This window comes from Cottoperca gobio, chromosome 2 (genome assembly GCF_900634415.1).
Source record: "Cottoperca gobio chromosome 2, fCotGob3.1, whole genome shotgun sequence".
In the NCBI taxonomy this organism is placed as follows: Eukaryota; Metazoa; Chordata; class Actinopteri; order Perciformes; family Bovichtidae; genus Cottoperca; species Cottoperca gobio.
The window spans coordinates 9336418-9351192 of record NC_041356.1 but is presented as its reverse complement, the minus strand read 5'-3'; the positions used below and the strand labels follow the sequence as shown (position 1 = coordinate 9351192).

The 14775-nt window shown below is 42.1% G+C and overlaps 1 protein-coding gene across 1 annotated transcript in view; it reads right to left on the bottom strand.

The window, feature by feature from the left end:
• The window catches only part of LOC115017994 (gamma-aminobutyric acid receptor subunit gamma-3-like), a 64908-nt gene extending 51913 nt beyond the window's left edge, over positions 1-12995 (bottom strand). Inside the window, exons 1-2 of the mRNA XM_029446785.1 lie at positions 12802-12995; positions 12289-12443 (exon numbers count right to left, since the gene is read on the bottom strand). Coding sequence (XP_029302645.1) covers positions 12289-12443; positions 12802-12959 — 313 coding nt within the window. The 5' untranslated portion in view covers positions 12960-12995. The remainder of the gene's footprint in view (positions 1-12288; positions 12444-12801) is intronic.
• Positions 12996-14775: the final 1780 nt, after the last annotated feature.

Sequence of the window (14775 nt, the reverse complement as noted above, 5' to 3'; positions counted from 1 at the left end):
ACCCAGGTGAGGCCAATCATCGAGAGAGACGGAGAGAGAGAGACAGAGAGAGAGAGAGAGAGAGACAGAGAGAGAGAAACCCGGCTGATATTTTTGGCAGGCGACAATAGGTGCCGTTTTATTCTCCATCTGGTTGCAATTCACCATGATGATGATGAAGAAGAAGAAGAAGATCAGTTCAGCGTGTTTATAAAAGACATATCATTCTGCACATCTCTCTCGGACACTTCGCGTGCACTTTTGAGACGGTCCCTAATTTCAGTTGCTCAGTTTCCAGTGTCGTCTCAAGTCACGCAAGCGAGGTGCCAGCCTTAAATATCAGATGATGTGGTAAAAATAACACCCCTGGAACAGCCGCCTCTAATGGTGAGAACTGCGGTTTAACTCCTCCAACTATTTCTGCCTCCAAGAAATGTTTAAATAACTAACACTGCATGTGGCAGACAGAAACCATCTGCTTCTCACAAACAGGAAGCAGCAAAGGCTAAAAATGATTTGCAAATGCTACTCGACCCACATCTGTACTTTGGGAAGCATCTGCAGCGCTGAGGGACGGCTGCAGTCACAATACTACTGGGAAACTGCAGCTCTTCACAAGCGGGTTTACTGAACTCTTCTGCCCGACAGAAGCTGGAGCATTTGACCGCCAGCAGTGGAATCAGAGCAGCTAATTATACTTCCTTTAAAGTTGTCTAACATGACGAATATTTCTGGACCGTACCACATGGGAAGTGAGTACCGCCTGAGTTTGACAAACTTGATACGCAGCAAAGAGAAAGCAGTTGACCGTCTGTGCCTAAAGTTCTTCGTCGTAGCGCTGGTTGGGAAATGTCTTGAGGTGAAGTTGTGAAGAGAGAAACAGAGAGAGGTTGAAACTGAAATACTGAAATACTTTAGTTAGATGAGAAGATGGATACCACTCTTGCGCCTGTACGGCAAATATGAAGCGAGAGCCGGCAGCTGGTTAGCTTAGCTTAGCATAAAGCAGCTGTGCAGTGGGTGATAACTCTCTGTAGGAGCGACCCCCTTTCATATTCTCAGTTTTTTTATGGCTGCTTTAAGTAGAAGCAAAGCACTTACACATTTCCCCTCTCTTCTTTTCTAACCTGGTGCCTTTGTGCAAGGTCTCTCCAAAGCCAGCCGCACTGAGCACCTAGCTCTGTGTAAATCTACTTGAATGAATTTAGAGCAGGGTAGTTTGCTCAGCAAATCTTCCTTGGGTAAACAAATATTCTTCACCAGGTGGTCCTGCAGAGTGTGTTTTATCATAGAACTAACACGAGCTCATTTAATTGGACAGAGATAAAAGATGCAACGATTTGGTACAAACTCATATATTCTCTTCATGAGCGCATATAAAAGTAATGTAAGTCTTAATGAAAAGACTTCCCATCACACAGATATCGACAGGCTGTGTGTGTTTGTGGTTTGTGCATGCGTGTGCGTGTGTGTGTGTGTGTGTGGGGACCCTGAGTGAGCACATACTGTACCAGATTGTGTTCACCTCCCTGACTGAAATATAATAGATCTGGGAAGGGAAGGTATTTCTCTTCCCTGAGAGGTTTAATGAGAACCGGGCAAAGGGAAAGGTCTCACTGCTTATGAATCACCAGCAGGCAATCACACAGCTAACACCGAGCAATAACTATAACAACACAGGGGAGGGGGCAGGGGATGCTCGCAAACACACACATTTATGCAAGCAGTGAGGAGGGCGTTTTATAAACCATCTCTCAATTCAATTTCCGTTAAAGAATAATTAAATACTTAGCGCTTATACCTGAAATAAATGTCGCATATCATCCATTTATTGTATTAATTACTTTGTGAATTAACGACAACGTGGACTTTAAAATAATCGACTTTGTTTAAATGGAGCACATGGAAAGCTGTTCTGCTCAAGCTGCTCCCAGGATAGTGACGGGATATATTTATTATAATGCAAATAAGCCTTGGACGTCTGCCACGAGGAGGTTAAACGCTTAAATCTTTTTTGAAAAGTGGGAAAAAGGCAGAATATTAGTTGCCTTATTCAGTCGCCACATTGCTAGACTTGACGTAAGCTTGATGGGAGAGTTCGGTGTCTGGCGACGGGCGACTTTGACACTAACACACTAAAATCTGTCAACGCTGGAGACACTTTGGAGATTTAATTAGACTTTGTGTCCGCCAGGTAAACAATGAATTATGCATTATTTTGTTCCCCGAGTGCAACAACAACTGTCTGATACCAAACAAGCTAATGTGCAGGTTCTCAGGGAGAAATCACACATCTGTCTCCAGAAGTTAGAAAATCTTAAGGAAGACGGAGAAATACATATTGTATGTGTTAACAATCATTTGTGTAACTAAATGCATTCTTAATGCATAGCACTCATTAGTTTTCTAATTAGTTTAGAAGGAGGGACACCAAAATGTAAAACGGACCAATCACAGCTTGGTGGCATGATACTGGGCGGGGCTTAGTGTCCCTGTTTCACAAAATCTAAGGTGATGTCATTAAATGTCTTATTTTCGTGGGTCCAAAACTCAAAGATATTAATTTTAATACAATTTAAACAAAATAAAAAGCAGAAAATCTCCATATTTGAGTCTGAAAGCAGCATTTTTACATTTTTATTAATTATCAATGAGTTAGAAAATAGTTAATTTAATTATTATTATTTAATAATTTAAATAAAAACATTTATTTAACTATTAAACAGTAAATACATACATAAAAAGGAAAAACATGTAACAATGTGTGATGTATTAAAGCCTTTTAGATCTTCCATAAAATCCAATCAGAACGAAGTATCGCCACAGAAGCAAAACATCTCTAACAAAATGTTGCCTTGGATTTGTTCACCAAAGTAACTCCGCTAAATGCCGAGGCTTAACTGGAAATACAAGCCCGCACAGGTGCGAGCCGCCCTTTCCCTTTCTACATTTTCAAAAGTCCATCCCGCCTCCCGAATCCCTGGACAACCAGCGGTGCTTTGGCGGGAGTGGAGTGGACATGGGAGACACAGATGGAAATCGATTAAATGGTTAGAGCTCACAGGCATGGGAAATGTGTCAGCCATGATCCAGCCCCAGCTTGGTCTTATTACCACCTAATGCACTTCACTTTGGCATCAGCCCCCCCCCCCCCCCCGCTCTAAAGCGCTACACGATTGCTGGGCCATTCCTTTGTAGTTTTTCATTAACTCGGGAACGCAGGAGGAATGAAAGGTGAGGGTATTCGCCGCTCCACAACGTCTCTTTGGAGATGAATTAAACATTTTAGGAGAAGCTACATTTCTGGACAAGGCCTGCTGTTTTCCCTTCTTTGTTTTTCTTTCAGAAGTAGCACAGGAAACTGCATTCATTTGCATGCCTGTCAGCAACCTTGTGCTCACTTATGCTAATTTGCTTATTCATGCGGTAAGGTTTTCCAAAAAACACAATGAGATCATCTTTCCCGTAAATTACTATGATCACAATGCCTGTCAACACGCTGGCGACGTAATGTCCCGCATGGAGCGTACCATTGTGGCAGATGACAAAACATAACATGACATCGCCGTCGACATGAAAGATTCATCCACTATTTAATTTGCTGCTTATCGGCCAATCAAACGTCAGTCATCGGCTGAAAATGGATTTGGTTGATACACAACTGTTACTCCAAAAAATCAGTAAGTTTTAATGTGAAAACATTTCTAATCCAGAGACTTTAGACCTCCAACACACACACAAAGAGTGGAAGAGAATGCATAGCTCATGAAAGGTTACGCCATCCGCCAGCTTATGTGTGTCTGCAACCATGTGAGAAGCTCCTGCGCCTCCCCACAGGTGACTGTCAGCCCGGCTAATCTGGCTCCCAAAGACGTGAGCAGAAGCATTTGCCAACATCTAAACTTCTCTTCTCATCTAACGAAATGTTACTGGACTCAAAATATTGAGGAGGCTCGTCTAAGACGTGTTCCTTTTAGCTGGCGAGGTGTCACCGCTGTGCCAAATGTCAGCTCTGAGAGGATCAAGGAGAAGAAGCCTGCCAGGACCGAGTCAGCCTCCAAGCCTCCTGGATTTGAGCCAGAGGTGGAAAGTGCAACTATTTTAACTCCAGGCGAAAAGTTTAATTTCGGAGGGTTCTTCCTTTAAGCAGCTGTGAGCTCTTCCCAGGAAGTCATGGCTCAAAATGTAACCAAACTGTCACTGTCATCTGGATAACAAGCTGGATTTAACAGCATTACGACTATTGCAGTTTGTCTCTCTCTCTCTCTGCTTTTTTGGCAAATGTATCCAAGTTCTTGATAATAACAAAAGAAAAGCTCACAGTTCTTAGCGTTCGACATGATCTTCTGATGAAGAAGCTCCATGCACTGAAAGGCAACTCAATTTAAAACCTTTACCTTCGCCGTGAGACAGTTTAACACCTTTACAGACGCACATCTTTAATTTCAAAGATCAAAGAGCATCATCAGCTGATGGAAGTTACTCGAGGATGTGAGAAAGAGATGTGAAAATCTAACAATGGTGGTTGTTCAGCCTTGACTTGCAAGATGAATGGGATGCCACACTGACCCAAAGCTCAGAGAAACACAATTATGATTATGAATGCTGTCAGGATATCAAACCTCCACCAAAATACAGCTTGGGGGAAGTTTCTATACATTTCTTAAAACAAAACTGTTTATAAAACAATGATCTTATAGAATCAAGAGCCGAATACAACGTCACCAAAGCAGATAATGTATATAAGTCACAGAGGCCAGTACTTTTACTTTATTACGTTTCCAATGCAGGACAGAGTGCTGGATCTGAACGCTTCCTCCACCACCGCACATCCTCTTCAACACTCCCGTTCACTTTCAGTGAAAGCTCCTCGTCAGAGTAAAATCACAAGACAAACACTTTGTTATTTCTGGCGCTGGGATACAGTAAAGAACACAAACCCAGTCTGAGCTTTCTAAGTTAAGATCTGATTCCCACTGATTTAATGCTTGAGTAAAACAAAGGACACATCTAAATCTTTCATCAAACAAGGGGAGGGGGGGGGGGGATGTAGAGACGCTGACATATAACGTACAAGGATATGAGTAGAATTCACTGAGACCAAAATGTTGCAGTGCCTAAATCCCATCCTCCTCATCGCGTGCTTCGCCCTGCGGTGATTGAATCTGACGTGACTTCTGAATCAGATCTATGAGGGTTTAATATAGGATGCAAAGTGGGTCAAAATTTCACTTGGGTTCTAAAAAGCTTGCAATCTGGGCCGCAAATACCGAAATGAATTATGTAGCAACATACAGTAATTGATAGGAAGTAGGGGGAGGGAGAAAGAGAGGGGGGGGAGGGAGAGCAGGGACAAAAGAGATGGAAAGAGAGTGAGAGATGTCTGAGCAGCTTTGTTTTTCATTTCTGACACACACTCACACACACACACACACACACACTCTCTCTCTCCTGGGGGTAAAAGTGTGTAAGGAAACCAGTGACCACAAATCCTATAAATAAAAAGCAAATCAATAAATATAGATGGATGAGCTACAAACAGTAGCAGCTTGCACACACACCTCCCTATTGAACCGCACACACACAGCCTTTCCCTTTTCACTCCCATCCACAGACATCATTTTAAGCGGCAGACACATTCAGGGAGGCAGTAATGGCGGATATGATTGCAGCGACCTGGTAACTGACAGAGTAAACACCAGCATCTTCTTTAGGATTAACTTTATGAAAGAAAAGGGTCGAGTTATTTTACTCTGCCAAAGGATTTCAGGGCAGTTTCTTAAAGTGGTAAAAGCTTAATCAGATTTTGTCTGAGCAGCTAAGCAGAAATGTCGTACTGTGACTTCTTCCTCCTTGGATTCTCTGTCTCTGTCCATGGGGCTAATTCCCTTGTTTTTTCAGCCATAGTGTTTATTTGCCAGCTCTTCTTTTGTTTATTGCAAAACAAACAGCTGCTGCTGTTAAATGCACCATTTGCTATGCAACAACAGCTTCTTCTCCAGTAGTTTGTAGCAATATATCTACAAGGATTCTCAGTCGTCAAGCTAATAGGGTAACTAGAAGTAGTAGAAGTGGGGAGAGGCGTGAGGCAAAGGTACTGCATGAGGTGAAAGGGACAAGTGCATGCAGGTGTTCTGCAAACAACAGGAAGTTAGTTATTGGTTCACTCATCAACAGACAGCAAGTGGAGAAGCAGCAGTGGCTCTACGGTACTTTTAAACTCGAAGCATTGGCAATCGGCTGTCAAAAATGTAATTCCTTCTTAGTCAAATCTGAAGTACCAGACATGATGCACACATGGATTCAGTGTGACTCACACATGCTGAGGCTCAGATGCTACTTATAACTGCAGAAGTTGAGAAGTATACCTTCTTCAGCATAGTATAGCAGGAAGGTATTGCCATTACAACTGGTGCAATACCCCTTTTTAGTAGTATCGGTGCTAAAGTGCTTAAATAATATTTATGAGTTGCGACAGCGGCGCTGTGTGTGTGTGTGTGTGTGTTCAGTGAAGCGCTCTGCTTCCACTTTCTGAAGGCCTGATCAGGGCTTGTCGACAAAGCAGACTCACAAAGTCGTGCTTACGCGGAGGCAAACTCTTCATCGCTCCCAATGGCAGCAGCGGCGCATTACAGATTCACTCTTTCCATTCTGACCTTTCACAATAAAAGCCCTAGACATATATGCTGCATCTCTGCGTACCAGAGGGAACTGAAATTCACTCTGAGAGGTAACTCGACAAGACTCGCACTTATCTCTGCAGGGAGTTAACCTTTTATAAGCAGCAGTGTGACATGTGAAGGTGGAGAAGTGAACATGTAAAGATCTAAATTAAGACTTTCTCTGGTCCCGGTTGGAGTCTAATTTAAAACGTATGAACACTATGGCGTCTGTGGCTCTCTACCTCAAACCCATGTTGTCCTACAGAACTTACATTTAGTTTTATATTTTAAATAAAGTCTCAGTAATTTCCTAAATCAGATGAACAATGTAGGTTTTAGCAAATGTTACTCAAAAGAAGCAAATACAGCATTTATTGGGGACTATTTTCAGCAGTGGATTGATATAAATGGCGCTCCAGTGAGTCTTCACAGCAGCAGGACAGTGTGTGAGCGATTGAGTTCAAACAAACTACAGAGTGTGTATTAATGGTTATGTGTCCTGACCTTGCTCAAAAGGGTACTTTGTAATATGTTGGAGGACTTTTGTATTTTTGGAGTGTGGCTCAAACCTTAAATCGAACTCCTTGAATCATCCCTGGCTCCCAAACTCTACATGTGCGAGGCTGCACACAAAGCCCTCTACTCCAACGCGCTTTGTCCTCGAGTCCCTCGGTGAGCACACACAGAAACACTGACACACGCGACGCACATGCACGCTATCGCACAGCACACGAGGATCACACACATCGCACGCAGTGATCACACTCGGAATTCAAAAGGAAAGTGACACAATAGGGACACAAAAGCGTCTCATCTCTTCTTCTGAGGCGAACTGCATCTTCTCGGTTAAGGTGAGGCTCAACACTTGTTCTGCTGGGGGGAAATGTGGACCAGTCACCCACTTTATATGACGATTAGGCTTGCGTCTGACTTCCCAAAGACTGAAAGAGACAGGGGGTACACAAACACGGGAACTAAGATAATAATGTTGGATCTTGTACTGTTATTTTCTGTGAGTTTCGCTTCACTGCTCAAAATTTACTTTTGATTCCTAAATAACACACATTTATATGTTGCAGGATATACGCCTGTCCTCCACTAAAGAAATTCATAAATTGACTAACATTTATACGTTTCTGTCGACAGATCTGTAAAACTGAGTTTCTCTCCAAAGGAGCATGCACAACTTTAATCTTGTGTTTACCAGAGGGGGCACTCATACGTTGCTCGGAAATAAATCATTCAGCATAAAATAATGACGACCAAAAACGACCAATTAGTGGACTAAATCAACAAGAAGGGGCTCGTAAGATAAAAGTGAAAACATCTTAATGAGAAGCCTGAAATAAGTGGAAGTGCTCACAGCTAAACGTGACTCCTTTCTAAGTAAATGTGTTGTTTTGAAGCGCATTAGATTGAGTTACGTAACATGGTTAGCTTGTGCTAATAGGTCGTTTTCACAGGAGGTACGTTACAAACGTACTACACGGGGGGAAAGAATGTGTGATACATAATCCTACATGTGTTCTACGTTTCTGTAAATGCGCTTATTAGTATCCTTGATGAGAAGATCGATATGGAGTGGAAGCAGTGGGACAACCCTCTCACGAGCGCCTCTGAAGCTCACTAACTAACGTGCCTCGCCTGTTTAATCCGCACAAAACAAGAAGTGTAAGTAGTCCAGAAAATAATGATTTAGAAACAACAAAAATGGTCCCCGGTCTCCCCGACATTATTAAAGCTTAAAGAAGTTGTGTGAGCTTGACTGTGAGATACAAATACAGTTATAATATTGAATTAATGGCCAATTAATACAGACATTTGAAATATGCTTAAAACAATAGTATGTGCTCTGGTTCCACAGCCAGCAGCATATAACCAAGCAGAACTACCAAACCAAAGAGAGTGTGTGTGTGTGTGTGTGTGTGTGTGTGTGTGTGTGTGTGTGTGTGTGTGTGTGTGTGTGTGTGTGTGTGTGTGTGTGTGTTTTGCAGCAGTTCTCAATTTAACCCACTCTTTTTTCCTTTTTTTTTTTAAGTGACTTAAACGTCCCAGATCTGTCTTTGACTCAGCGTCATGTATCTCTATGAGTGTTTCTTTTCTTCCCGTGTGTTTCCACTGCCTTACATTATCCTGCGAAGACATTAACATTTCATGGACGACACTGAGGTTTGTCAACTGGATCTCATCAAAATTTCATCCTTAATTATGGAAGCAGAGCTGGAGGGAGATTCCTCCTTCGCTTCCCGACTGCAGCGAGCCAAACAGCCGGCGGCGGAGGTGGGAAAAAAAATCTATTCCCACCAGCAGATTATTGCCTGTGAAAGATGGATGCTTGGTCATCTTAAATAACCTATAACACAAATAAACACTCTTAATGATATGGAGATAAGTATTCCCACCAGAGTCTTTCCAAAAAAGTCTTTTGAAACTCCATCTCGAGCGTAACTCGACTAAAACTCCAACTGAAGCCCTTACAAAGGTGGCATCTTCAGGGTACAGAGTGCAGTCTCACACTATTCTATCCTACCCGATGTTAAGATGATGCCTGACGACGGAGTAACTTATTAAACGTGTTTCTACAGGACAGCTAGCGTTCAGCATGTTAGCTGTTCTCCGGCATGACGTGAACCAGACGGCACTTTTCCAGCTCCGTTGGCCGGACGCTCTGATCCGTTTTAAATAAGTCATATACGCCGGCATGTTTCTGTCATACGGAGCTGTGTGGCCTTAAGAGAGTATTTTTACTTTGTTTTATTGATAGTAGTACTTGAGTACATCTTCTACCAATCGGAGTAAAGCAAATACATTTAAAAACAAACGTATTTTACTCAGAGTGAAGGTGTGAAGGTGTGTTCTTTATACCATGACAGTTGCTTACACTATCGCAATATATAGAATTATAACTCCTGTATCATGATACGTATTGTATGTTTTTTTTGGCAACAATTATTTTTTCTCAAATGATGTACATATTTTAAAAATAGCGCATGTCGCTGCCATAAATGGGAACACAATCTCCCCAGGGCAGCGCCCCTGGGCCCCCCTAGTTTGGACCGAGCCCCGGATGTTGACAACGTCTGGCTCAACACCATCACTGATGAGCAGGCACACTGGGCTGCACACATGTCTTTACCAAGGGTCAACATTCAGAAGATATATGGCACACACATGTCCAAACAATAACGTCCTTAATTGACAGCTAATAATTCAATTAACTAATCCAACTCTACTCACCTGTTGCTCAGGTGTGTCTTTAGTCGACGTAAAGCACGCAAAGCAGCTGATGTGAAAGGTAATAGTCAACACAACAGCTTGTCATAAAGTATCCTGATATGGTCCTAAAGACACACGGGACAGTAACGTTAATGTTTCTTCCAATATGGCGCTTCACCAGCATCTAAAAAAAGGTAAGAAACACACCGTGTGTATTCCAAAATGTTGAGTAGAGCCATCCCCAAATGTTTTCCACATATCAGATCTACTATTCCTCTCATTGTATCAGAACATTGAATGCTAAATCCCAAATGCAGGGGAAAGAAAAGATAAAATATAAGTAGAAAAACAAACATACTGAAGGTTTCTTTATGTCAAGACACTTCAACATGCAACACTTTACTCAAGAGCACAGATGTGTATTTATTCTGAGAGAGATAAATGGATAGATAGGTAAAGACAGACTGGCTTGATTTCTCCAGCAGTTACAATAAATGGGCCCTCCAGTGAGAACACTCTGGGGATCAAACCAGTAACCATTTGATTAGCGGTCAGCCTCCCTGCCTCTCTAAAGAGAAACATTCCTCCTGCAAGAAGCTCGGGAGTTTTGATTGCATCGGAACAATGTGGCTGCAATCAGAGAAGGATTTGGACTCAGTCTACCACCCTCAACCTCTCACACACATTCTTATATGTACAATATGTCAGCCTTACAATCTCATGTAGGATGAAGATGAGGAAAGATATATATGATTTATATTAGTACAACACCATTATCTCAGAGACATGTCGATATCCTATGAAAACTTTCTTCACTTTTCATGAGCTATCAAAACAACTTGACACATAATCTATTATTTATCTTAAGGAGACAGGGAATTGTCTCATTGAGGAACATGTTCAGTGTATCTAAAAAGTTAAAAATCACCTGATTTGATGTTTTCTGGACGTGCAGGTAAACAACTTGTCAATAGCTCTGGGCCTTATGAACAAAAGAACAATCACACTTGCTTGTAACGCTTCTTTATGTGTTAAAAATAAAATGTTTGTTGTGTCCCAATCTTTGCAGTTGAGTACTTTGCTAATAATACTTTATCTAAGAAACATTTTAAATGCAAAATGTGGTATGGTTACTTTTGCTAAAGTAAAGGTAGAAGAAGCAATCTGAGTGCTTCCTCCACCACTGAGTAAAGCAGCCTTTTCAAAATTAACAAGAATTAAAAAAAACATTATTTATGTAAATTATAAAATGTGTGGATACATAACTTCTACGTTACTGCCCAGATTGAGGGGCAGCTTTTGCATTTCCTGTCACAAATATAGTGAATATTCTGCTCACGCATTGCTAGAGCGGTAACAATCAGTCGATTAATCAATTAGCTGATCGGCAGAAGATTTATCTATTTTGATATGTTGATAACCGCTGAATTGTTTCAGATACTTTTCAAGTTTTTCATTGCTATGGCGAACTTTCAAATCTGTCCATTTTACAAACTTCTCCCCGTTATCTTTCCAACAGCTTGAACAAAATGTCCAGCATTTTGTGTTTTCGGGTCCTGATTGCATTTTGTTATTCTTCTGCCATAGCACGTCTACATTCATTTAAGAATTCTGCTGCAGGACTACTCATGTTATCCCAGTGCTGGCCTGAATCTAAAACCATTCCAACTACTTGTATCTACACAGTTGGTGTCCACCATGTATCAGTGACTTGTTGATCCTTTGCAGATCAATGAGGTCGCTCACAGTTGAAGACTCGTGTGACTGAGCTTCACCAGTCCTGGCTCCTACACTATGTAGTCAGATCAGCAAATCCTGTTGAATGTTTTAAATGTCAACTTAAAACCTACTTTATCTCCAAGGAATAGGAGCTTCATTGCCCTGATTTGTTGACAATTTAACGCTTTTATCATCTTTTTATAATTGTGAAACGCTGGTTTTGAAAGGTGCTATATAAATTAAGTTTTAATTACTCATTTACAAAAAAAGCCCTTGTCATTTATGATAATATAGCGATTAACTTTGGGTTCTACGGCACCAGAATTAGTAAAAACACAATCATACTGTAGATACTGAAACCACATTATGTTCAGCAAACGGACAAGCTGCTGGCCTGGTCAAGACTAAACAACATTTCTCGACATCCCAAAGTGTTCAAATATACCAAACATGGCCGCCTGTATTTTAAGGAAATGTATATAAAATGATGGACAATAGAAGCAGAATTTTTCCATCTGGAAAAAGCCACACAAGAGACTTTAAACAGCCTTAAAGCTACTAAAACAGGGGGGGGGGACATCCAGTGTCGCAGCGTCACACGTTTCAGCACCATGGACAGCTCCACTCCCAACCAATAACAATCAGCACCCTGGACAGCGCCTCTAACCCTGAACTCCACAAGCTTTAAAGTCCTCATGTTCTGCAGCCTCACCTCCAATGTCCGGCCGCAGCGTCTTGTCATATTCCTTCAGCAAATTGTTCAGTATCAGTGTGGCATCCTCCTGGTGCGACCTGGGCACCAGCATTTGATTGACAGTGGTATCGTTAGGATCTTCATCGTCGTCGCCATATTCCAGTAGATCAGAACTAGGGGGTGGAAAACAAGAGGTGGTGGGGGGTGTCGTTAGTCATGTTTCCCCTTTAATAAACGCCATTGTCAGGAAAAAAAACTTTGTCGCAGCAGGAATGATTATATTTGGGAGCTGAATGATTGCCAGACTCTGTATTTGGGCACAGCAGTCATGTTTGTCTGTGTGAGTGTGTCTTTGTGTGTGTATGTGCGGGGAAAGCCCTTAGAAAGAGGGGAGGGGGGGTGAACATTGCATGCATTATTAGCCACTCATTCACATAAAATGCGTAATTGCCATTAAACCCCACACTGTCAACTTTTAAACACCTCTCAGCTGTTGATCATGCAAATAAAAAAGGTGCAAATGCGACTCACCGAGCACATTGAACGAGAAGTATGAAGAGGATGAGCCCAAACTTGATTGTCATCTTCCCATGCGCGGATCCCCTCCGATCACAGAAATTGGTGGATGGAGATCCCGGCGTTGTGCTGCTGCTGCCGCTGTTGTGCCCGTACAGTCGGTGTGTGACCATCAATCCGTGCTCTGAACTTCCTCATCCGCCCACACACTTTCTCCTGCGTGTCATCTGCGACCACACAGCGGTCTCTCCCCCCCCCCGCCCCCCCACCCTCCGATCCTCCAAGATCCACGCAGGGTTTCCTCCGGGACGCACCCGATGATCAATCAATGTGATCAGTCCAGCGGATTGGAGTCGAATGGACGGGATCCAGCAGCGCACTCCTCCCTCTTTAACGCCTCTGTGGGCAACAGTGGCTGGGTGATGGTGTCTGCTGCTGCTGCTGCTGCTGCTGCTGCTGAACCTTTAGAAGATCTTGCGTGACTCATAACTGTGCTCAGGCTACATACAATACCTGGGCCACAAGTGCATTATCAGGGTGAAAACCAATCTAGTTTAGTCTACGTCATTATCAAAATGTATTTGTTTCATTGCATATTTAAACATCTGTATCAATGAGGTTATGTGTTTTGTAATTACTCTAATTAATTGGTTAGTTAAGTGCTGAAACAGGATGTAGATTATTGCCTTTTTACTATATACAAACTCAATATTCTGAATACTTTATCCACCATTGTAAAGTATGCTGCACCGTGCAGATCATAAAACATACGAGCATTAAGTCATGAAAAAAACCCCAGTAGGATATCAGTTTCCCTGAACGTGCACTTGTTTTTATTGATGTTTGCTGTTTCCCTGATGAGGGTCGCCTCTGGAAGTCTTATCCAGGCTTCACACACACCCGATTACGTACCGCAGAGTCACAGCAAGCTCTGTTCAACACTCAAAATAAGTCATTTGTGAATAGGCGCACAACTCAGTAGGAGCAGCCCAGTGTTCAGCCCACAAAACTTGTGAGGCTTTTACTGCACACAGCTGCACACTGAGAGGCTCCGCTGCCCCCTGGTGGCGGGACAGGGAAGAGAGGAGGATTAGATGTGCACTGCAGTGCTGCAACCAGCGGGTGAACCTCTTGACCAGCACTGACCTCAATAAATAACTCACACTTTTTAATTATTAATACTATTTTACTTAGGTACAAGTAGCAGTACTACAGTGTAACACTACTCCAAGTCTAAAAGTATTCAAGATCTTAGTCAAATTAAATGTATTATCAGCAAAAAGTAATTGTTCTGCAGATAAATATCCCCTGTGACTAAGACATTGTTAATACTGTATTCATAATGCATACAAATACAGTTAGGTAGTTCAGTGGTTCCCAACCTATGGCTTGGGCCCCTCGAAAGGGTCACAAGATAAAACATTTTTTTTACTGTTAAATACTTTTAGTGACTTAGAGACGGTACAAGTACCTCAGAATTGTACATTAGTGCAGTACTTCAGTACATGTACTTAGTTACATCCCACCACTGCCTGTATCCACTCCCTATTACCCCATAAAAACCCTTTAAACGTGAGTGTATTAATGATTTCCCTCTCTGCTGATGTTCTTGTCTCTGTGTCCTCAACATCATCTAAGAAGTTAAAGTATTTCATCTATAAAAAGCTGGTCACTCGTCCTCAAACACAGTGACGAGAATAACCACAGCCTTAGATACTGACATGAGAAATAGGGATTGGCAGTTGATTTGTCTTCTTTAGTCTTTTCTGGAATGACAATGGTGCTCTCACAAAGCGGAGACAGATAGATTTGTTTCCCAGATGTGTGATAAGTAGAATTGGACGACACAGCTATTTTCATAAAGCAGCTAGACATCAATAGGGAGTCAGCTAAGATGGATACACCAAGTAAGTGCAGTCAGATCCCCCTTTTATCAGCAGCTACATTTATGATTAAAGAAGCCACAGCTATAAAATAGATTCTATAATA